Below are 21,806 nucleotides of genomic sequence, written 5' to 3' on the forward strand. Positions count from 1 at the left end.
ATTTCATTACAGAACGAAGATTTGAACCCAATCCATCACTTTTATCTGTTACATGACACCGGCTTTCCCTTTGCCAGTATGTAACCTGCATTCAAGTATCTTCACTCCATTAGCCATGGTGTGTTGTAGTTGCCTGTGGCAATGAACGAAAAAGGCAAACTTTCAGCAGGCATTCTTTCATTCATTGTGAGATTTTATAATACGTGCTTTAAAGGGATGGATGAGGTTGTCCGGCATTTAACATTACCAGAGCAATAAAGCTGCAAGATGGGGGAGGAAATCTCAGGAGCTTCACTTCCCAACTCTGACGTAGCCGTAGAGTGTTTACGATGGGCCTGAATAGCAGTTTCCTGCTGCTTTTCTAAGTGAACGGCCAAAGTGTTAAGAAATGACAGTGGCAGGCAGAGAACTCTAGTGGCAAATCGCAGTAGGCTGGCTTAGTGAGAATGAAAAAGAGTAATCAGATTTGCGCTTTGTTGGTGGATGGATGTTTTAAATCGCTGGGGCATCAGAACTACTTTTTCCCCTTTTGTTCTTCTTCGAAAGGGAATTGCGTGCAGCCACTGAGTGTCTTAAGTGATATAAATTGGTCACTGTCTCCTGCCGGCTTACCCAGAAACAGCAGAAAGATAAATGTAATGCCTACTGAGAGAGAACAGCTGCTGGAAGATAATCTGATGCAAATGCTTTGTCTTACTTAGAAAAACTAGAAGTCTTGAGATCCACAATGAGACTTTCCGAGATTAAAAAAGGAGACACCGAAAGGAAAAGGCTCATTATTTAGGAAATGCAAAACTGTGAAGGACACTAAAACGAAAACTGAAGCATTCCATTTAGTAGTGAATGACATTCATATTTTTACAAAAACACACCTTCTGTAGTGTCCGCACAATGGTTTTGTGTGTGGATTGCTCCAGTGATTGACTCAAAGTGGTGCTGGTTTCTAATATGGTTTTAACTTCCCCATCCTGTTCCAACGCTTGGATTTCTGAAGAACCATTGATAGGAAGGACTGGGGGGTTTTTATAAGAGAATGAATGGGAGATATTGGAAGAGAAGGGCAAAGTAATTAATGCAGAGCAGGTGGAACAGAGAGCTAAGTGAGGAAAAGATCATATTTCTGTCCAATTGGCATTGCTAATACTGCATTTTCAGCTTTTATAGAACAATACCAACCAGATTATCAAATCTCAGTGTAATAATCTGAGATAGGCATGAGGTTTAGACACCTGTATGCAGCCACTTTGCCACGCCTTTCACACAAATGAACAACCTAAAGGTAAAGGGACCCCTGACCATTAGGTCCAGTTGTGGCCGACTGGGGTTGCGTCGCTCATCTCGCTTTATTGGCCGAGGGAATACAGCTTCCGGGTCATGTGGGCAGCATGACTAAGCCGCTTCTGGCGAACCAGAGCAGCACACGGAAATGCTGTTTACCTTCCCGCCGGAGCGGTACCTATTTATCTACTTGCACTGGTGTGCTTTCGAACTGCTAGGTTGGCAGGAGCAGGGACCAAACAACGGGAGCTCACCCCGTCGCGGGGATTCAAACCGCCAACCTTCTGATCGGAAAGTCCTAGGCTCTGTGGTTTAACCCACAGCACCACCCGCTAGGAACCTGCAGTTATCCAGAGCTACTCATTGCATCCAAACTGAGAAACGATGGTTAATGGCTTCCAAACAACAAAAATATGAAGCTGCGGTTCAAAGCTGGTATCCTATCACAAATATAATGAGGAGCCATGACCACTCCTTTTCCTAAGGTGCAAATAACTAGACAACACGGGGCATATTGGTTTTGGCATCAAATAAGGCCACAACTTTATTGGTTACAGATGTGAAGGTTTGGCCATAGGCATTGAGATAAGCAACTGCATATGTCAGCAGGGGCAGGGGGGTACGCCCTATGACCTACATCAAATTGGGGTGTCCGCCTAGTGGTCCCCATTGGAGGAATGGTATGGCCCTAGGCCCTGTCTGAGCATCAGACAAGATCCACTTCTCCCGGATCCTTTTAACAGGATACCCTTACCCATGGAAGGGCAGGCAGAGGCTGCAACCTCCCCTCCAACCAAGACTAGGCTTACTCAATGCCTGTACGCCTTACAGAGTTGTGACAATTGCTATGAGGTAGGCGAAAACCCACATGGCGGAGCCAGTTTGCCAGATGGGAAAAATTCTTGCCTGGCCCCTAAATCTGGCAACCGACATTGTCCATAGCAAGGTTGTAGCATCCGCAAAAAATCTGAGGGAGGGTGGATGGCAGAACCAGTGCAGTGAGTGAGAAAGAAAGAGGGCGAAAGGCCCTGTAGGCTGGGCCTTTATCCTTGCCCTGAGCGCAGTGCCAAGCGCCGCTACTGGTCAGTTGGCATTGTGCCCAAGGGAACGCCCCCTAAATTCTTGCCCCGATTGGCCAATTTGGCGGCCGGATGATGATTCAGCCTGCAATAGGCTGGTTCACAGGGGAGGCCCAGGGCCTGCCCGCAAAGCTGCCCACCTGAGGAGGGAAAACAGAATTATCTAGCTTTTTTGCTGCTTGTGCAAAGTGAAGTGTGTTATTTTGGCTTACTTAGCTGACACTCGATTTTCCGAACAAAACCAGTGAATAAGTTAAAATGTGAAATTGAGCCCTCTCTGCTGAAGATTAATTGTTGCAAGATCATTAAGTGTATGCATGTCCTTGTTTATTATGTGTAGCTATTCAAGACTATGAAACTGCTAAGGAGCACAGTGACAGTGACCAGCAGATTTTGGAAGGCTTAGAGAAAGCCCAGCGGCTACTCAAGCAATCTCAGAAGAGAGATTACTACAAAATTTTAGGAGTAAAAAGGTGAGTACTTGATAGTCTATAAGTTTATACATATTACTTCTTGCCCATTGTATCTTGCCTTTTTTCCAGGTCCTTATAAGATCACACACCCCTTTTACAAGTCTTTCAGGTGCTCAAAGCTGTCCTGTGAACATCCTTGCTATGCATGGATTTGAGTCTGTTGGCATATTACATGTGGCATTTATAGAATTATAGTTCCTGAAGGGAGCAGAACACCCTTTGAGGATGGAGCCATTGAGTTGTATTCAACATAGCACTAATGCAAGCATTTGCACAGTGAAAGGATTTATCCTTGCACAATGGAGCATTCGCTGCCTCTCCTCCCACTGTTTGCTGCCCAAATCTATTGTGGGGTTTTCTCCAGCCCTCTGGAGCCGATTCAGGGATGGCAATGCACAAGAGGAGGAGGAGAAGAGGGATCCCGTTGCAGTAGCACTAATCCTTGTGCTAGTGCAAGACTTTGGTTGAGTACCACCCAGCGTTCTCTATATCTCTCTCATTATAAACCAGTTAGGCAATATAACGGAGCACAGTTCTTGCAAGGAGGCAGCAGGTAAAGCACCATTGCAACATTCCAAAAGTGACTGTGGAACAAGGATTGTGGTTTATCTTTGAGTGGTTTCAGGCATTATGCAATACATTGGAGATGAGAGGAACAAGTAATTCCCATTTCCCTTTCTTCGTGTTTCTTTAAAATGGCCGAAGTCCAAACTGTACCATTTCACCAGGAGTGGGTGTCCCATGCAGGGCTCACCTCCCTATGTGGGTAGAACAGACATTTCCAGGTGGCACTTCAGAAAGAAACATCAGTCCCATGCGCTGTCCCTTCCAGTCTGTCTTGTGCACTCCCTTATATATGTTCACTTCATAGGCGAGTGGGAAATACAGTCACTGGCTTCATTTACTTGCCATCTTCTCAGTCTCAAGCATGGACCTCTTGTCACTTAGCTCGTTCTGTAGATTTAGATGGTGCCTCAATGCTCCTGTAATCCAGCCCCCTGCTGATACAATAAATCCACTACTACAGCATCCCTGATGGAGCCAAAGGGCTGTAGCTCCATGGCAGAGCATCCCAGATCCATTCTCCAGCATCTCCAGATACAACTGGGGAAGGCATCCTCTCTGAAACCCTGGAGAGCAGCTGCGTTGACAGCAATAAACTAGATGGACCTGTAGTCTGACTGAGTATAAAGCAGCTTCCTGGGACCATAGAACACTGGCCCTAAAGGATCTTCACCCAGCTCCCAGTACATTCCCAAGCACAGTTCAAAGTGCTGGTGCTGAGCTTTAAAGCCCTAAACAGCTTTGGCTCTGTATATCTGAAGGAGCGTCTCCATCCCCATCATTCAGCCCGGACACCGAGGTCCAGCTCCGATGGTCGTTTGGTGGTTCCCTCACTGTGAGAGTGAGTAACAGGGAACCAAGCAGATGGCCTTCTCAGTAGTGATGCCTGCCCTGTTGTATGATCTTTTGTAGACATCTGAAGGCAGCCCTGTGTCAGGATGCTTTTAATGTGTGATGTTCTGTTGTGTTGTTGTGTTTCTGTATAATATGTTGGAAGCCACCCAGGGCGGCTGGGGCAACGCAGTAAGATTGGTGAGGTACAAGAAACTTCCTTTTATTATTCCTGTGTTCATCCAGTTCATCCATATTCTGTGTGAGTCTGTTCCAGTGTCACAGCCCATGAGGAAGTCCTCCTGAATGTTTAATCCTAAAACTGTGTACTTTCCCCTGTTGCTAGACAATCTTTTATGCAGACCCAAATGAATGGTTATTTCTTTATTCCAAATAAAACTTTCTTTCTCTCCCCCCTGCTCGCAACAATACTTTAGAGACTTCTTCAACCTCCTAAGGAAAGTACAGTTTTTTATTTGTTTGGCCAGAAGCCATAACAAAACTAAAATATCAATACAAAATATAATCCAAAAGAACCAACAACACGCACGTACTGGAGAGAACCGTGATTAGATAAGCTCTGGCCTCCAAAGGGGTACACTACGTCCTAAAGCAATGTTAATTTTGAGCGGAGAGCAAATTCATTTGAACAGGCAGCACCAAAAAGCCTCATTAGCTAAAGGCTGAGTGAAGTATTAAGCAAAGAACAAAGCCAGTGTTACAGAAAAGCAAATAGCCGTGGAAGGAAAAAAAGAATGATATAAAAGACCAAGGGCTGAAACAACTTGGAAAGTGAGGGAGGCGATTGCTCAGAAGTGTCTTCTAGAAATACCAGTCTCCCATGTGCAAACTCGCGTCTTTAAAAGGGTACAGATTTAAGAGCATAGCAACAAGAGTTGGGCAGGAAGCCTTTCTCCCACCTCACCCAACTGCTTTGGTGCAGAGAGTTGCCCTTCGCTCTCTGCCTGTCCTCAGCTGACCACTTTTCACTTTTAGCAAAAGCTGCTGTGTGGGGTCCCCAGTCTGAACTATGCTTTCTCCCCTGTGCAGTTTGTTGCAAACAGCACCCCTCGAGGAAGCAAATTGCAGCTGGAAGCAGGGAGAGACTTTTGACAAGAAGCTGATTTTGACAAGAAGCAGTTGTCGCTCTGCACAACTGCTTTTCCTTCAGATGAAAAGTAACCAGCTTATGGCACACTTTTAAGAAAGGAGGTTTAACAAAAGGAGGAGCTTGGCCTTTAGAATGGGAACAAGGTTGCATTAGCAAAAATAAAATGTTGCAGTGGATCTGTAGGTGCTTCTTAAATTGTCGTCGCTCTACTGCAGGGGTGGGAACCTTTTTGGCTCTGCTGACCAGATTTTTGTCAGAAACTAGCCTCATGGGCTGCCCACCTGGCAGTCACATGACATCCTAAAGACATCAGGTGGCTGTTAGGGCTTCAAAGCACAGCCAGGCATCTGATCGTGCAGCCAATCTTCAGCTCTAATGCCCACCAGCAATTTTATGTTTTGTTTTTGTTTTTCCAGACAACTTTATTGAAAGTTCAAAAAAGACATGATAATATGCGCACTAAACATGATGAGACGTAAATAAAAGAAACAGCACCCGTGTAGAAGGGAAAATAAAGGGGGGGGACCCCAAACTGTATACAGTGGTGCCCCGCAAGACGAATGCCTCGCAAGACGAAAAGCCCGCTAGACGAAAGGGTTTTCCGTTTTTCGAGGCGCTTCGCAAGACGAATTTCCCTATGGGCTTGCTTCGCAAGACAAAAACGTCTTGCGAGTCTTGAGAGTTTTTTCCCTTCCCCCCCTTTTTTCTAAGCCGCTAATAGCCGCTAATAGCGCTAATCCGCTAATAGGGATGCTTCGCAAGACGAAAAAACCACTAGACGAAGAGACTCGCGGAACGGATTATTTTCATCTTGCGAGGCACCACTGTACTGTATTTTACAAAGTTGTTATTGTAATTCACCGGATCTTAACCTATTACAGTATTTGTAAGAATGGAATTCTTTGAATTTGTCCATGGCAAGTCTGCGTTTATATGCAAGTTGTATAAGTATGTATATGTCTTCAATCCAATCGTAGAAGGGAGCCACATTTTTATTTCTCCAGTTCATCAGTATCAGTCTTTTTGCTGTGGTAAGGGCACAGAGAGTCCACTCGTATTGTCCTTTTGTGAGGTTCCATGTGCTGGGTATATAATTCAAAAGGGTATCTTGCTCTGTAAATGTAAGGTTGTTTCGTACAGTTCTGTTGATAGTTTCAGTTACCTTCTGCCAAAAACCTTTCAATATGGCAATTTTTATGTTGTGGACCACCCTGAGACCCATGGGAATAGGTCAGTATACAAATAAATCATCGTTGTCATTGTCATCATCAGATGATGATGGGTGTAAAGCCAAAGTCTGCTTGCCCTTCCCAGTGAGCAGCTGGAAGCACCATTTAAGCCTCCTGATGGTACATCTCTACCTGCCCATCTCCAGGTGTGGGGCAGGTGAAAATGGATGGAGGGAAGCCATGCAGGCCAAGTTTGGTCTATAGGCTAGAGGTTCCCCACCTGCAGCTCTAGGGTGAAGGTTGTGGTCAGGCTGCCCCTCTATGTCTACAGTGACCCAGAAGCTCCTTGGCTTTCTTGCTCCTGCTTTTCAGCCTCCTCATGAAGGGACAAACACATTACTGGATGCCTGGTTAACGTTTATGGCAACCTATGTAAGAAACAAGCAGACTTAGATTAACGTTGCTCAAAATTCAAAGTAAGTGTTCCACGTGGCCCCAAATACAAAGAACACTGGTAACGTTCAAAATGTAATGACTTTGTAGGAGTTATCAGAAAGTTTTGGGCTGCGATGCCCTTTCTGCAGATGCTGACTGATGAAAATGCCCTGAAGAAATACTTTGGGTTGGTTTGAAATAGACTATGTATATAGATTGAGCACAGTTGGATGTTACCCTTCTTTCCCCATGTATCCCTTTTTATCTAGTGCAGGTCTCACATTTGTTTTTTCTCTACTGTGCATAACCAGAGAAACTGTCTCTTTAAAAAAAATCCCAAAAGAGTTCAAGCTAGGGTTATTAGCATTCTTGAGTCCTATTGAAGTATTCAAGTAACATGCAAAGGGGTGGGAAATTGTAGAGGCATGAGAGGCACTTGCACTGCCTAGGTCTAAAGGGGGTTTCTAAGTGCATTCAGATGGATGCATTTCAGATACCTCTGAACAATCAGCTACCCTGATAATAACAGAAGGTGCTCGATCCTGCACAGGCATCCAATCCTTTGTTTAGCTGAATGCATTTAGAAAGCCCCTTCAAACCTTACCACTCAATATGGAAATGTCTCCTATGGGGATGTTGGGGGTGGAGCTTACTGCTCTTCCCGTGATCCCTATGAAAGATTGGAGAGGGCTTTAGGTGCTGGCAAAGGTGTCCATTTCTGTGTGTGCGTGTGTTTCAAGACTTACCTTGACGTGAAGACAGTTGGAGAACTGATTTTTCCCGCCCTCTCTGCAGGAATGCAAGAAAACAAGAAATCGTCAAAGCATACCGAAAGCTAGCAATGCAGTGGCACCCGGATAATTTCCAGGACGAGGAAGAGAAGAAGAAAGCAGAGAAGAAGTTTATTGATATTGCAGCTGCCAAAGAAGTCCTCACTGATCCAGGTATGTGGGCTTGCAGCTTGTTTTGGGACTTGTTCATTCTCAAAACGATAGACCCACGCAGCCAACATGTTTTGCTTTTCATCTCTATTTCAAAAGCAGGAGTTCTCTTCATCGTGGACGCGTAGCCAATGCTGCCGTGTCCAGGCCCCCAGCTAGCACAATGGTGATGGATTCTGGCAGCTGGCATGTGGATGGCACCAGGCTGGCTACCTCGGGTTTCTTAATCATGCTCCACTTGTGAAAAACACTGATTACCTGACATTTAGGGCCTACTGGGATGGAAGGCATGCTATGGCTATCCACCCATTGAAATTCTAGTGGTCTACCATGTTTATGGGACGCGGGTGGCGCTGTGGGTTAAACCACAGAGCCTAGGACTTGCTGATCAGAAGGTCGGCGGTTCGAATCCCTGCGACGGGGTGAGCTCCGTTGCTCGGTCCCTGCTCCTGCCAACCTAGCAGTTCGAAAGCATGTCAAAGTGCAAGTAGATAAATAAGTACCGCTACAGCGGGAAGGTAAACGGCATTTCCGTGTGCTGCTCTGGTTCGCCAGAAGTGGCTTAGTCATGCTGGCCACATGACCCGGAAGCTGTACGCCGGCTCCCTCGGCCAATAAAGCGAGATGAGTGCCGCAACCTCAGAGTCGGTCACGACTGGACCTAATGGTCAGGGGTCCCTTTACCTTTACCATGTTTATGAAATATCCTAGAGCCCGGTTGGATGATGTGTCCAGTTCTACAGACCTCATTGCCACGTGTGTGTCTTTTCAGAGATGCGGAGGAAGTTTGACGCAGGGGAAGACCCGCTGGATGCAGAAAGCCAGCAAGGTGGAGGAAACCACTTCCACAGAGGCTGGAATACGTGGCAAGGGTTTGACCCGTTCAGTTCCGGAGGACCTTTTAAATTTAAATTCCACTTCAATTAGAAACAACCCCACCGCCTCCCTTTTTTGTTTCTAGGACTCTCTTTTTATTTCTAGACAATTTCAATTAGGAGTTTCGGTCCTTGAACTTAAATAAATGCCAGCTTTTCAGTGATAAGCTAAAGAGTAAGCAAGTCCACAATGGAGAGCGAAACAACAGTTATGTTAGTGCTGGTTATTTTTGTACTTTTGGGTGTTAGATCTCTAAAGAGGTGGAAGGCTGCAGAAGTCTTTGGACCACTTATTCTGAAGTGGGTTGAGACCTTCAACTCAAGACACATTAACACTAGAGAAGCAATTGTTTCCCCAAAGCACTTTAATTTTTCTTCGTCTTTTTTACTAAACTCTTCATGACCTTTGGAACGCGATGGGATACTTTATGCTTTCTCGTCGCTACAGTGAGAAAAGCAATCTAGTTTTCATTTCTGTTAAGAGGAAAAGTTTGTTTTCTTGGGAGACATTGGAGGAGCTTCTCCATCACTTCTTCATGCTGTTGGCACCTCTGAGGCGCTCTGTAAGCATAGCTCAGGTTATGACAAAGCCTGCCTCTTCAAAGCAGGATATGGATTGGCCCGAGTATAGATAGTATAACTGTCCCCATACTATTTTTTTGGAGGATTTTATGCAACATGCAAGTCCTCTAAAAAGCCACTCTAGTGCTTAAGATAATTCCCCAGAGAAGCATCACTAGGACTCTTTACTTATCCAATATAGGACGACTGCAGCTGGCTTGTGGGCTTTTTCTAACTTATTTTTACAAGGGCAATTTTCTCGTTTGGATTAAAACCTCTTTTCTTTTTATGGTTGCTTCAGAAAGATACTTAAATAGAATGATATTCTTAGTTGGTGTTAATTAAATAGATCCATTTTGAGCTTTTCACTCAACATATGCTTGACATTTGAGCATTACGACTGAGACATTGCCCCAAATGTGCAGAACTAATTCTGATCTTAGATTTTTTTTTTTCTTAAAAAGGAAAAACGGAAAGAGATGTGTAGTGTAAGGAAACTGTCAAGATGACAGTGTTGGGATGAGGATATCAACAGTGTTTTACAATTTGATGAAAATGTGACCCCTCCAAATGGCAGTTTTTAGTGCTTCATTGCCTTAACTAATGCATATAACCAAGAAGCATTTGGGGTACATAAGTTATATAGGAAGAAGGCACTGTTTCATTCTGTTAAGTCACTGAGCTACTTGATGTCATAGGAAACCAAAGCTGACTTCCATCTTAGCTTTGCTGCAGGAACTGGGACACTTCCGATAGCCTTAAATTTAGCATTACTCTGGTACATGTAAAATGCATTCAAAACAGCATTTAGAGTCCTTTTATAATGAGATGATGGACCTGCAAAAGTGGCTTTCAAAAAAACCTCTCCAGAAGGCAATTTTTGAGCATTAAGAAATGACTTTAGTGCATTTTGGGCTCAGAGCAGCCTAGTTAAATATTTCACCACCTTCTCACTCCAGCTCTCGAGTCAAAAGTTCAAGAGTAACTCCGCTAATGTTGTAGCCTACAGGACTACTGGTATTCAATAATCCACAAACCCCTAACCAGTTCTTGCAAGTGAGAGCTATGCATGGAGTAAGTTCTGAATATATTTTCTTTTGCTAGATTTGCTGTTACCAAGCCATGTCAATTGTGGAGTACAATTATGTCCGGTTCGGGTCTAGCGCATTCTCCCTCACACATCCCAAAACAGCAGAGAAGTATTGAATGGTTGAAGTGCTCCTATGGCTTCTTAATTTATAACGTTTTCTGGCATAGGATGGATTTTTGGAGTTGTTTCTGTGAGCACATGCATCTGAACTGCACATCAGATCTTGCTCTCAGTAATCTTCCTAAGTAATGTAACCAGTGCCAACCTAATGCTTTTCCTGTGTCCAAGGGAAGTATGTCAAAAGTGTGGCCAAAGGCAGCTCTTATGCATTTATGCTGAACAGTAATTTAAATAATTCCTTTTTTAGGCCTATTGTTTGAAATGGGGGAGGGCTCCTGAGAGGCCCGTGCTTTTATTTGTGTGTATTTCAGTTGTTTTGGGCTACCCTTGGTTTTTTTGAGAGCTACTAGTATTGCTCTTGGGTGAAGTGCAATTAGGGCCTGCAAATTAGATTGAACAAGAGTACCTCAGTGCAGGATTTATAGCGAAAAAAGACCAGCCAGTATCAGTTAACATATATACCATTGCAGTGTGGGTGCACTTTGGAAATGTCTTGGAATAAAGCTCTATTTTTAAAAAAGATTCTGAAAGCCAAGAAGGTGTTTTGAAGATAAAGATGCAAACTATTCAAGAAAGATTTTGATTAAAGCTGTGTCTAAGTTTTATCTGTTTCAAGCTGCCATCTTTTTTTATGAAGTGAGATTAATACCAAGGTAAATAATTGTGCCGTAGTTTTACAATAACCAGAGTAGACAACACTGTAGAATGTTGCTTTTTAACCACTGTCTCATGGTATCTGATAATACTGATAATAGAAGCAGCCCTGGTCCCTGTGAAAGAAATCTCTACAGCAACAGCTCCATCTCCCTCACATTTGTTTCATGGAAGGCTTACAGCTCCTGCTCTGTCTCAGTTTCTCCTCTACAGTTTCTTGGATGTGAAATAAAAATGATGCACAGCAGGAGAGAAGTAAATTTTACTGCACAAAGAGGGAATAATTTGATTTTTATTTTATATTAGATTCTTAATGTACCATTTGGAGATGGCAGTCCATTGTTTGCTGTAACATCTAGTTCCAGCCTGATACATCATTTTATACCAGAGAGATAGGAAGGACATGGATTAGTTTGGCTTAGTGTCACAAAAATTCATAAAATTAAAGATCAGGAGGATGCAGGAAACCATATGCCCATCAATAATAATAATAATAATAATAATAATTTATTATTTATATCCCAGCCCTCCCAACAGAATATTAAAAACACAATAGAACCTCAAACATTAAAAACTTCCCTAAGCAGAGCTGCCTTCAGATGTCAGTGGTAACAAGGCTGATATTGTAAAAGACAAAGCAACATAAGACTGAGGAAGAAAGAGTGATTGCAAAAGAGACACCTTGCTAATCTATACAAAGAGAGGCATTTTAGAGAAGGGGTAGAGAAATCTGAGTGTATCAGCAAAGACTCTCAAAACAGTCACAGAAAGTGTTGTGGAAGCAGGAAAAGGTTTATCAACTGGAATCTGGTGCAGCTGTACGAGGTCTTACAAAGATTTTGGTTTTTATAGATGAAACTGAGACGGGAAATTATTATTAAATTTATATCTTACCCTTCCTCCTAAACGAACCCAGGGCAGCAAACAGAACAATGGCCATGTTTGCCCCAGGTTGGCAGAGCAGGTAGACAAATATTTTTGGGCCCAGCAGCAGCTAAGAACATCATAATAATAATAATTTATTATTTATACCCCACCCATCTGGCTGGGTCTCCCCAGCCACTCTGGGCAGCTAGGCTATCTGGGAGAACCAAAACAGAAACTTAGGCAGGTAGACTGAAAAGAAGGTTAAAAGTATATGGGGGTGTAGGAGCGAGTATCCACTACTTCCAGTATTTCCTCTGGGGGTCTAAGCCAATTGCTTTTAGAAGTTGCAAAGAGTGATTATCAACTTTTAAGTTTGCAGGCCGGAACTAGATATCAGAGGATTTGTGTCTGCAAAGGAAGTCCTTCATTTAGTAACGTTGGAGGTAGTTGCAGTTTGCTTGCCCCACATCACTTAAGTGGCTGCTCTTGGTGAGACTCAGGGCTCCCAACTTTGTTTTCCATGGCAGCAGCTGCTGGTCTTACGCAGCATCTCTTTCAGAGCCCAGCGGGAATATTGAGGTTTAGCAAGTGCCAAGATTGTTCAATCCTTGCTGAGCTGGCGAGCTGAACCCTCCAAAATTCAGCACTTTCTCCACGGAATGGGACCCAACCGGTTTCTTGCCCCAGGAGAGTAAAGTTCAGTGAAAGTGACATCAAACACGAGAAAGAGGCACGCAGACACGTCATACAGAAAAAGCAATGAAACTTCAAGTATTGTCTCAGATCAGCCTCCTTGGAAGCTTCTGCAGAAAGATGGAATAGAGCTTTAAAAAGAAAAGTATGAGATGGGGGTGTTTGTTTGTTTACTACAGACAGACACTTTAAAATTATTACATGAGATCTCCAACAAAATATTTGTGTAATGTGAAACAAAAGCAGTGTGCACTTAGCGAATCTAGCACCAGAATTTGGAAAGGCAGTGGAAGTGGAAAGGCAATCAGATTGAATGACAAACTGCACAGCCCACACTTTTCTAGGTTTCCTTTCCACTCTGTTATTCCGTTCCAAGTCCCAATAAAATGCCAGAAGTTTTTATTTAAAAATATAGAGCATCTCTGTAGTATTTACATACATCCACAAAAACTACCACTAACCCCCAGTCTATGGCCAGTAGCTGTGTCATCAGGACACTCTTCAAATAGTGCTAAAGTTCATCATGGCTGGAATCTATAAATGAAAAGCAAAAAAATAATTATTATTTGAATACACAGAATAATTGCAAGATCACACAAGAACTGAATAAAGCCAAGACTTTCTTCCTGCCATTTTCTCATCACCGTTAGAATCACAATTAATTTACTTAGCCATAATCTTCTGTCCAAGTTGCTGGTTCTATTGCAAGCTGGTTCCTTCACATAGGAAACAGGACAACCAGAAGTTACTCCAGAGCTTGCTGTTCTACTTCTGGAACTAACTCACAATAAGGGCTACAGACAGTATCATTATACAGGGGCTTGGACAATCTCTGGATTTTATTAGGCAGTAATATTCATTTCAGAAAAGGAAAGAGGAAACAGCTCAAATTCTAATATCAGCTACCTTGGACTGTATTGGAAGATTATAGGAAAGCGGGAACACTTTTTTGGCATTCTCTATTTGCATATGCAAACACATAGGGCCTGGGGAGGGTGCAGCACACCCTTGTTGGCAGTTTGATTGCCATCCATGAGTTGGAGGGTAATTTTCTGAAACAATGATCTTTCTGAACTCATGAGGGCTCCCTACATGTATTAAGAAAGGCATCCTTGCATGGTTCTGAGCAGAGGCAGAGCTAGCTGCTCCAGCACCTGGGGGCGGGGCTAGCGTCCCAGAGGGCAGGGGGGCGATGTCACCCCCCGTCAAGGATGACACCCAGGGCGGACTGCACCCCCAGCACCCCCTTCCTCCGCCAGTGGTTCTGAGGACCCCAGCGTTGCAAATTCACCAGTCCTGATAGGCAATTAAATGTTGGAAACCCTGTTCCCCTTGCCAAAGGTCTTTAAGGAGCAAATGTTTCTATACCTCACCTTTTTGTTGAGACCGACTCATGGTTTTCTTCTCCTTTTTTATTTGATTTATAAGCTGCTGTATTTCAGAATCATACTCTGTCCATTCAGGAACTATCCTGACAGCAGCCTCTAGTTTGGGTTCTTTGGTTTTTGGATTGTTACACTGAAATACAAATATTACAAACAGATTATGGGTCTGTTATTGTCATCCAGAAGTGTCACCTGGCACAGTCCTCCTGCAGCCATCACTTTAGAATGGAGGAAACCCTGGGGAAAATCACAAGTAAGGGCAGAGACAACATAGCAGGGAAGCAAATCTATGTTTCCCAGGTTTCAGTGTTGTCCCATTTCCCGTATCTGTTTTCCAAATGGGACTCATATTAAGGCCTAAAATACACACCATTCTGGTCCACAGCAGAATTAGAAATCGTAGCTGTGCTGACACATCAGCAGCCATTATACAAATTATGTTGGCAAAAAACTCCACGTATTAATACATTTCTGGAGAACAGCATGCCATGCTTTTCAATCACTGCTCTTTAGGCAGCCTGCACATCTGGATAGCATTCTTTTTTATAAACAGAACCATCTGTCACCAGCCCCCCAGGAACCCTCAGTCCCACCATTCATCTTTTTTTTTTTAAAAAAAACTGCCTCATTCCAAACAAGCTCTTCTGTCAACTTCACCAAAACCACAAGAATGTGACTCTGATAGGGAGTCCACAGCAGACAATCTGATTCTTAAAGATGGAGATCTGATGAGCAGATATAAAATTGGATAGCAATGCTCTTCTTGAAAGACATTCACACCTGTATCCAGTGATCAGCTGGAAGAGTCAAGAAAGTGTTGCTATGCAATTTTCCCTTCCTGAGACACCTTGAGTGGTAGTCATGGGTTGTATCTTGCAGATTAAACACGTGTAAAGTTCAGCTGCTCAGTTTTAAAAGGTAAAGGTACCCTGGATGGTTAAGTCCAGTCAAAGGTGACTATGGGGTTGCAGTGCTCATCTCGCTTCAAGCCGAGGGAGTCGGCGTTTGTCCACAGACAGCTTTCCAGGTCATGTGGCCAGCATGACTAAACCGCTTCTGGTGTAACAGGACACCGTGACGGAAGCCAGAGCACACAGAAACACCGTTTACCTTCACACCGCAGTGGTACCTATTTATCTACTTGCACTGGCTTGCTTTCAAACTGCTAGGTTGGCAGGAGCTGGGATGGAGCAGCGGGAGCTCACTCTGTCGTGGGAATTCAAACCACTGACCTTCCGATGGGCAAGCCCAAGAGGCTCAGTGGTTTAGACCACAGCACCAATGGAGGAAGGGCATGGAATGAGTACATGTGCTCAGTACCTCCTGACATTACCATAGGGTGGATTGCAGTGTGGATTGAAGAAATGCCTCATTATGCAACAGTTTACAGCAGGACTGCCTTCAAGACCCCATGCAACAGTATTCTCCTTTAGGATGGATAAAATGTTCACTATGAATGTGTATTGGGGGAGAGGGGAATTATTATAAAGTAGCTCACCAGATCAATGGTTTTAGCCTTTTTCTTGGATTCATCGCTGCACCAAGTTTCACACCACAGCCACTCTTGAGGAAGAGATTTAATGGACACCTGATGAATCATGTTATTTGGAAGATCCTGAAAAAAAAAACGTCACCAGTTAACATTGCTGCTGCAGTTCCAAGATACAAGCTGAATATTGTGAATAGTAAAATGTTACACACAGTAGCTAAAGAGCACTAGGCCATGCTAAAAACAATGGGGTGTGTTTTCTTTCCTTGACTGTGCTGCTGTCACTGTAGCAAGAGCAAGCAAGACAATAGTTTTGTGACATACATACACCACTGGTTGCAGCATACCTGGTCTAGGTTGGATAAACTGCCTGGATCCTTACTAAGGGCTTGGTATTGACCTCTAAGCCTGTCTCCTGCAGCAATCTTCCGGAACCTCTTCAGATCCACAACATACAAAGCACTATAAAAACGACAAGTTTCAGAGCAATGAATTAAGGTCACATTTCTTTGTATCCAAAAGAAGGGTAAACATGACGCCAGAATAAGGTCTCAACACATAAAAAGAACCCATAGAGGTTCCATGCTTTGTCTATATGTACTTCAGGACATCCTGCTTAGTGAAATATTCAATAGAGAACTTTGGCATAAAAAATGTTTTAACTAATTTCTACATACAGTAAAAAGGAGGGTGCAGAGAAGAGAGATTGGGTTGTTTAGTTCTCCTACCTAATGTGGTACTTCCTTTTTCCAAGATGTGAAGCCCAATAGCCTGACTTCCAGAAACGGTAGCCATCCATTTCTGGACGGCTATCACAGAAGGGAGTATAGCCATAGGGTGCTCCTTTCAAATCTATATCTCGGAGTTCTTTCAAGTCGCTTCTTACGATCTAAACAGTAGGAGAAAGAGAGAGGATGGTGTAACGCCTGCACTCTATATGATGTCATGGAATGCATGGCCAATTAAAGTTTGGAAGCAGAGTGCTGGGAAAGAGCAAAGCGAGGAAGGAGGCCAGCTGGGATAACTGGGAGGGGGAAAAGAGAAGTTGGCTTTTTACGTGTTTCAAAGCTTTCTTCACCCATAACATCAGCACATCACTGAGAATTGAACTACCATACTCCATACGTTGAACACACATCTCTGGCACAGGTAACAGGAATCAAAGCCATTATGGAATGCAGTTCCATCCCAGCTCCCAGTTGAAAGAGAATGTCTAGCATGACCCTAGCAATGCCAACACCTACTTGGGGTGAAAACATTACAAGCAGACCTCTTCATCAGAAATGGTGTCACGAATGCTATGTCCTTGATAGCAATGACTTCCCAGCCAAGTGTACAGAACTGGGAACCCACAATCAACAATGTAACATGGGAAAGATTTTACCTGAACTCCAATACTCATGTGGGGGTAGCACTTTCAAAAGCTCATCCACAAAACCTCATCCAGGAGAAGGATTACGTTTCGGAATCCTCTCCGGGATGTGCTAGTTCTGGATGTGCATCAAAGGGAGCATTCAAAGGTGCCCACTCAATGAACTAAAATGGTACAATCTAGGGTTAAACTTTAACCAAGCGAAACTGCAGTTCTGGCCTAAAGCACAACATTCAGGCATATCAGGGACATGCTGAACCAATGCATACAAGAACAGTCTTAGATGCATACTGTACTTCCTTAAAAACTGGACTTTTTTACCTGATCAGCATCAACAAATATTATTTTGTCCACAGCCAACGGGAAGAGAACATCCAGAAAAAGAATTTTGTAACCCCAGATGATTCTTTGCTTTTCTGCCTGTTGATGAAGCCAGTGGGGCCATTTGTACTGCACAAGTTCATACTGGAATCCGTATTTGTTTGCCATGTAAGGGATAACTTTCTACAAGATAAAAAGACAGAAAGAAAGTTGCACACACGCTGTTGCCAAGGAAACTTGTCAAGGTCACATGGGAAACTTGAGGCAAGCACTACTTCCAATACAATTCCCAGCTTCACATTTTCTCTGGGGATGTCTAAATCAAGGATGGCCTACTTCTTAGCAGCCATTCCATCCCAAACACCAGTCAGAGAACAATCCAACCCCCATTCAGATGGTCAACATCTTGGGATAAACTTGGCAATCTCCTAACAGTACATGCTTCCCAAGTATGGTACACATGACCTCAGATTTGCCTGGATGTGAGGTTTGAGTAAAAAAACACTGTGGAATTGCAGGTGGAAAGTCAGTTTATGAAACAATGCAACTGTTTGACATGAAGATTATTGTAAGAAATGTTTGAAAAAATTAACAAAAAATTGACAGAGCAGAATTAATGTGCTTCCTGAAATATCCTTTCAAGAACCAGTCTGACACATGACATTTTGTCTTTCCACAGGCAATATAATAAGGTTCACATCAAGTCTTACCACTTCTTTTATTTAGAAGTGGAAAAGCATCTTCTTTTTCTAACCAGACCTTGAGGATCATTTGGGCATGTGAGATAAAGCTACATTGGGCGTGGGGCAGAATTAGCCTGTGGGCAGCCAGTTGTCAATCTCCGATTTCAAGACCGTTATTCTCAACTGGAATTGCTTCTCTTTCTAAATCATTGAAGGGCTCGACCTAATATTAGTACAGTCCAGGTGCTGATGGGTGGGAACAAGGTGTTAGAGGATGTGCTGCGTGGCTGTCCAGCATCCCTTAAGTTAACCTGCTGCTCTCAGGTGTGGCAGTAGACACTGTCCTGTCACCACTGTTGAAATAAGATTCAGATGTCTATCTGGTTGACTTCTGCATATGTGGTATGGTGGGGTGGATGTGGGGGGAGGATAAATGCCTAGTATTCGGGAAATTATATATAATGAAATGAAAAGGATGTTTAAAATAACCTTTGTAAAAAAAAACAAAAAAACAACAACCCAGAAGCTTTTCTTTTGGTAATTAGAGGGACAGACCTACCTAAATGTATAGAAATTTATTTATGTATACTACTACAGTGGCAAGAATATTACTTGCCCCAAAATGGAAAGAAGCAGAAGTCCTAGCAAAGGAAGAATGGCTACAAAAACTTATGGAATATGCAGAAATGGCAAAACTTACCAGAAGAAGAAGAAATCAAGATAACATTTTGTATATATATAAAAGAATACAGATAAATTATAAACAGATAAAAACACTGGCAGGATTATTGTAATAACCTGCAGTTTCATAAGAGTATATACTTAAAAGAGATGAATAAATGAGCAAATTAAGTTAATTAGGATATGCAGAAGATATTAAAAACAAATTTACGGAACTGCAGAAAGAGGGGGAAGGAAGTTTTGAAATGTCAGAATAATTGTAAAATTAGTGAAATGTATAAAATTAGTGAAATGCATAAACTTGAAAAGTACAAAATAAAAATACACAAAACCTTTTTTTAAAAAAAAAAAAAAGCCTAGTGTTAACTGCACTTAGCTACGATGTTGATGTACCCCTTAACTGTGACCGAAGAGAAAATTTGTGATCCCACGGCTCAATCTTAAACTGCAGTTCAGGCATCGGCTTATTATGTAGTAAGTGGCCCTGATCCATTCTTTCCTGCTCTATAGTTAAGAATCATAGAAGAACCAGATCTTATTAGCTGCAATGAGACACTTTCAAGTTACCAAACCTTTTGTGAAATAAAGCTGCTCAGAACTGGATTTTAATCAAGAAAGAGTTTTAAAAGTTACAAATTGACCTGACAGAATTGAAAGCACAGACAATGATGACGAATGTCTCTCTCTAGACAAAGGTCACATTTTAAAGTTGAAAAATGCATGCTGATGTTACTCTATATAAGTTTTGATTTGTGATCTCAAAATACTGACATCTTTCTGCTAACAAGAGTCTGCTATTATTTTCATGGCTCACAAAAGTTTTTAACATAACAGGGAGATAAGTGTGCTTACTTTAAATGTTGGTGACAGATAGTTTTTCAGAAACCAAAATTTAACCGGTGTCTTGGTGTGGCGCAGAACTGAGAGCATCATTATTCTGGAGAGGGAAAAAAATCTCATCAGTTAACATATTAGAATATGCACAGCAAAACATTGCCACAGAGATGCCGGAAGGTAACTTTATATTTGAGATCTTTACAACTGGAAATAAAAAATCCAGTAACAAGCCTCTTAAACTACACATGTCTTGCTTATACTGCTCATGCAACCTGCCCCCAGCACTCAAAAGCTCCATGTTAAATACTTCACTCCACTTTCAAAGTTAAACTATAGAGGAAAACACAATCCTATCCTAAAATACAACAACGAAAAGAATCAGTTACCTTAAAAACCGTTCGTACAAATGGCCGGAAGCAACAGAAAAGATATTTAACATATCCATTTTCTTTTCGTTTTCTGCTTTTTGAGTCCCTCCTGTAGAACTTCAAAAAGAGCATTATTCAGCTGGCATTTAAAAGTGAACATCAAGACAAAAGAAGAAGAAAAAGGAGGAAGGCACAAGAGCCCAGAGAAATCTGCAGAACATTGTTTTACTGCCCCAAGACGTGGCCCTTCTCGGTTGTGTTGCCCAAACCGTGCAATAATATCACCAGGGAAGGACTGGCTGCTGCTGAATTTAACGTATTTTCAGTACCATGTGAAGAAATTTATTATTTGTCCAGGACTTTTTAATTTTATTGAATATGTTTTTATCCCTTCTTTCCTCCAAGGTACCCTCACAAAAAAATCCATGTGAGGTAGGTTAGGCTGAGAGGTTGTGACTGCCCAAGGCCACTCAGTGAAGTTCATGGCCAAGTGGCAATTTGAGCCTCGTTCTCCTGCCCCAATCGTAACCACCTCTAGCACCTTGGCTCTCTTTTTAAATTTTCACATTTTAAAACTGTTCTTTCTTTCCTGGTCTGGCTGAAAGTAATACACTCTGGCTGCTGTGCTCATTTTAATGTCTCTGTGTTATCATTCTGCCCATTCAAAAATCTTTGCTACTTGTTCTGGTAGCCTGAAAAATAGAGTAATAAATGCCCCTAATAATGTCCACAGTGAAGAAGCTTTCTGCATCAGTTGTTCCTAATAAAATTGATATTGTACTATGCATTGCTGCTTTTGAAGAACGAAACTGCCTGTATTTCTGGACTTTTCTGGCGGGGGGCAGGAATGGCTACAGGGACCATCATGGTAAATTTCAGCACTGCAAAATGCAACACTACACTGCTGTACATAAAATAATATTTAACATCTTCATTGAGAAAGGCCCAGTTTCTTCTAAGTAATCAGCCTTCAATTCCCCAAAAAGGAAAATCAAATGTGCTGGTTTGCCCAAATGCAAACAAGCCAGTTTACCTAATCATGAAATCTTCCTCTTCTTCCGCTGCCCCATCACTCAAGAGGCTTTCATGAATTTCATCAGGTTTTTTCTGCACCTACACATGAGAACAAATTGAGTTGTCAGCCGACAGCACCCACCAGGCACCATTACAGTTGTACTTTGTTTTTCGAACAGCCCAGTTCTCGAATGTTTTGGCTCCCGAACGCTGCAAACCTGGAAGTGACGGTTCTGGTTTAGAACCTGGATGTCTGACGGGGCTTCCGTGGCTTCTGATTGGAGCTTTGTGCAGCCAATCAGAAGCCGCACTTTGGTTTCCAAATGTTTTGGATGTCAAACGGACTTCCGGAACAGATTCCATTCAACTTCCAAGGTACGACTGTTCCATGCCAACGAAAAGAAAGAAATGAAACATAAAATTGTTCCGATAAGGTTTTATTAGCATACATACCTGGACTCTGATGATTTTGCTGCTGAAACTATTTAGTACCACAACAACCTCTTCTGAAACTTCAGAAGAATCAGTTCCTTCATGCCTAGGAGGAGGGAAAAGTTAAGTTATTTTAACTTCAGATTAGAAAAAAACCCACTTCTTTTTTAATCACAACATAAAGAAGTAGAATGTTTTGCTCAGATGAGAATGAAAACTGCCTGTTCACAGCATGGTTTGTACCAGCTTACTAATTTAGGAAGTTTTCCACATTTATATGCTTCCAGCAGAGGCTGCTGGCGGAAGGATAAATTTTGGAGGAAGGTCATATCAATTTAGCAAGCAAGTTGGTTCAACAAAGCATAAATCAATACGGTGCTATTATGCTCAACAGCTGAGTTCCAGAGCTAAAGTCTATCTACTGGAGGCCACCTGGCACGAAAACCCATGCTTGAGCTATCAGTTATCCACAAGCTACAGGCT

At 42.6% G+C, this 21,806-nt stretch overlaps 2 protein-coding genes across 5 annotated transcripts in view; one reads left to right on the forward strand and one right to left on the reverse strand.

The window, feature by feature from the left end:
• Positions 1–11,129, forward strand: part of DNAJC3 (DnaJ heat shock protein family (Hsp40) member C3) — a 40,781-nt gene extending 29,652 nt beyond the window's left edge. Inside the window, exons 10-12 of the mRNA XM_081858180.1 lie at positions 2,698–2,830; positions 7,736–7,884; positions 8,654–11,129. Coding sequence (XP_081714306.1) covers positions 2,698–2,830; positions 7,736–7,884; positions 8,654–8,808 — 437 coding nt within the window. The 3' untranslated portion in view covers positions 8,809–11,129. The remainder of the gene's footprint in view (positions 1–2,697; positions 2,831–7,735; positions 7,885–8,653) is intronic.
• A 326-nt stretch (positions 11,130–11,455) lies between these two features.
• The window catches only part of UGGT2 (UDP-glucose glycoprotein glucosyltransferase 2), a 79,176-nt gene continuing 68,825 nt past the window's right edge, over positions 11,456–21,806 (reverse strand). For 2 of the 4 annotated variants that reach the window (XM_081857978.1, XM_081857979.1), the window contains 10 exons: positions 21,345–21,429; positions 20,911–20,990; positions 19,896–19,994; positions 19,525–19,609; positions 17,309–17,491; positions 16,344–16,504; positions 15,963–16,077; positions 15,625–15,741; positions 14,115–14,259; positions 11,456–13,275 (listed from right to left, as the gene is read on the reverse strand). In XM_081857978.1, the coding sequence (XP_081714104.1) occupies positions 13,253–13,275; positions 14,115–14,259; positions 15,625–15,741; positions 15,963–16,077; positions 16,344–16,504; positions 17,309–17,491; positions 19,525–19,609; positions 19,896–19,994; positions 20,911–20,990; positions 21,345–21,429 (1,093 nt within the window). In that variant the 3' untranslated portion in view covers positions 11,456–13,252. Of the gene's footprint in view, positions 13,276–14,114; positions 14,260–15,624; positions 15,742–15,962; positions 16,078–16,343; positions 16,505–17,308; positions 17,492–19,524; positions 19,610–19,895; positions 19,995–20,910; positions 20,991–21,344; positions 21,430–21,806 lie in introns of those variants that run through there. The other 2 variants (XR_014155544.1, XM_081857980.1) reach the window with 2 other exon arrangements.

This window comes from Podarcis erhardii, assembly GCF_964252035.2.
Source record: "Podarcis erhardii genome assembly, chromosome: 4".
Classification (NCBI taxonomy): domain Eukaryota; kingdom Metazoa; phylum Chordata; class Lepidosauria; order Squamata; family Lacertidae; genus Podarcis; species Podarcis erhardii.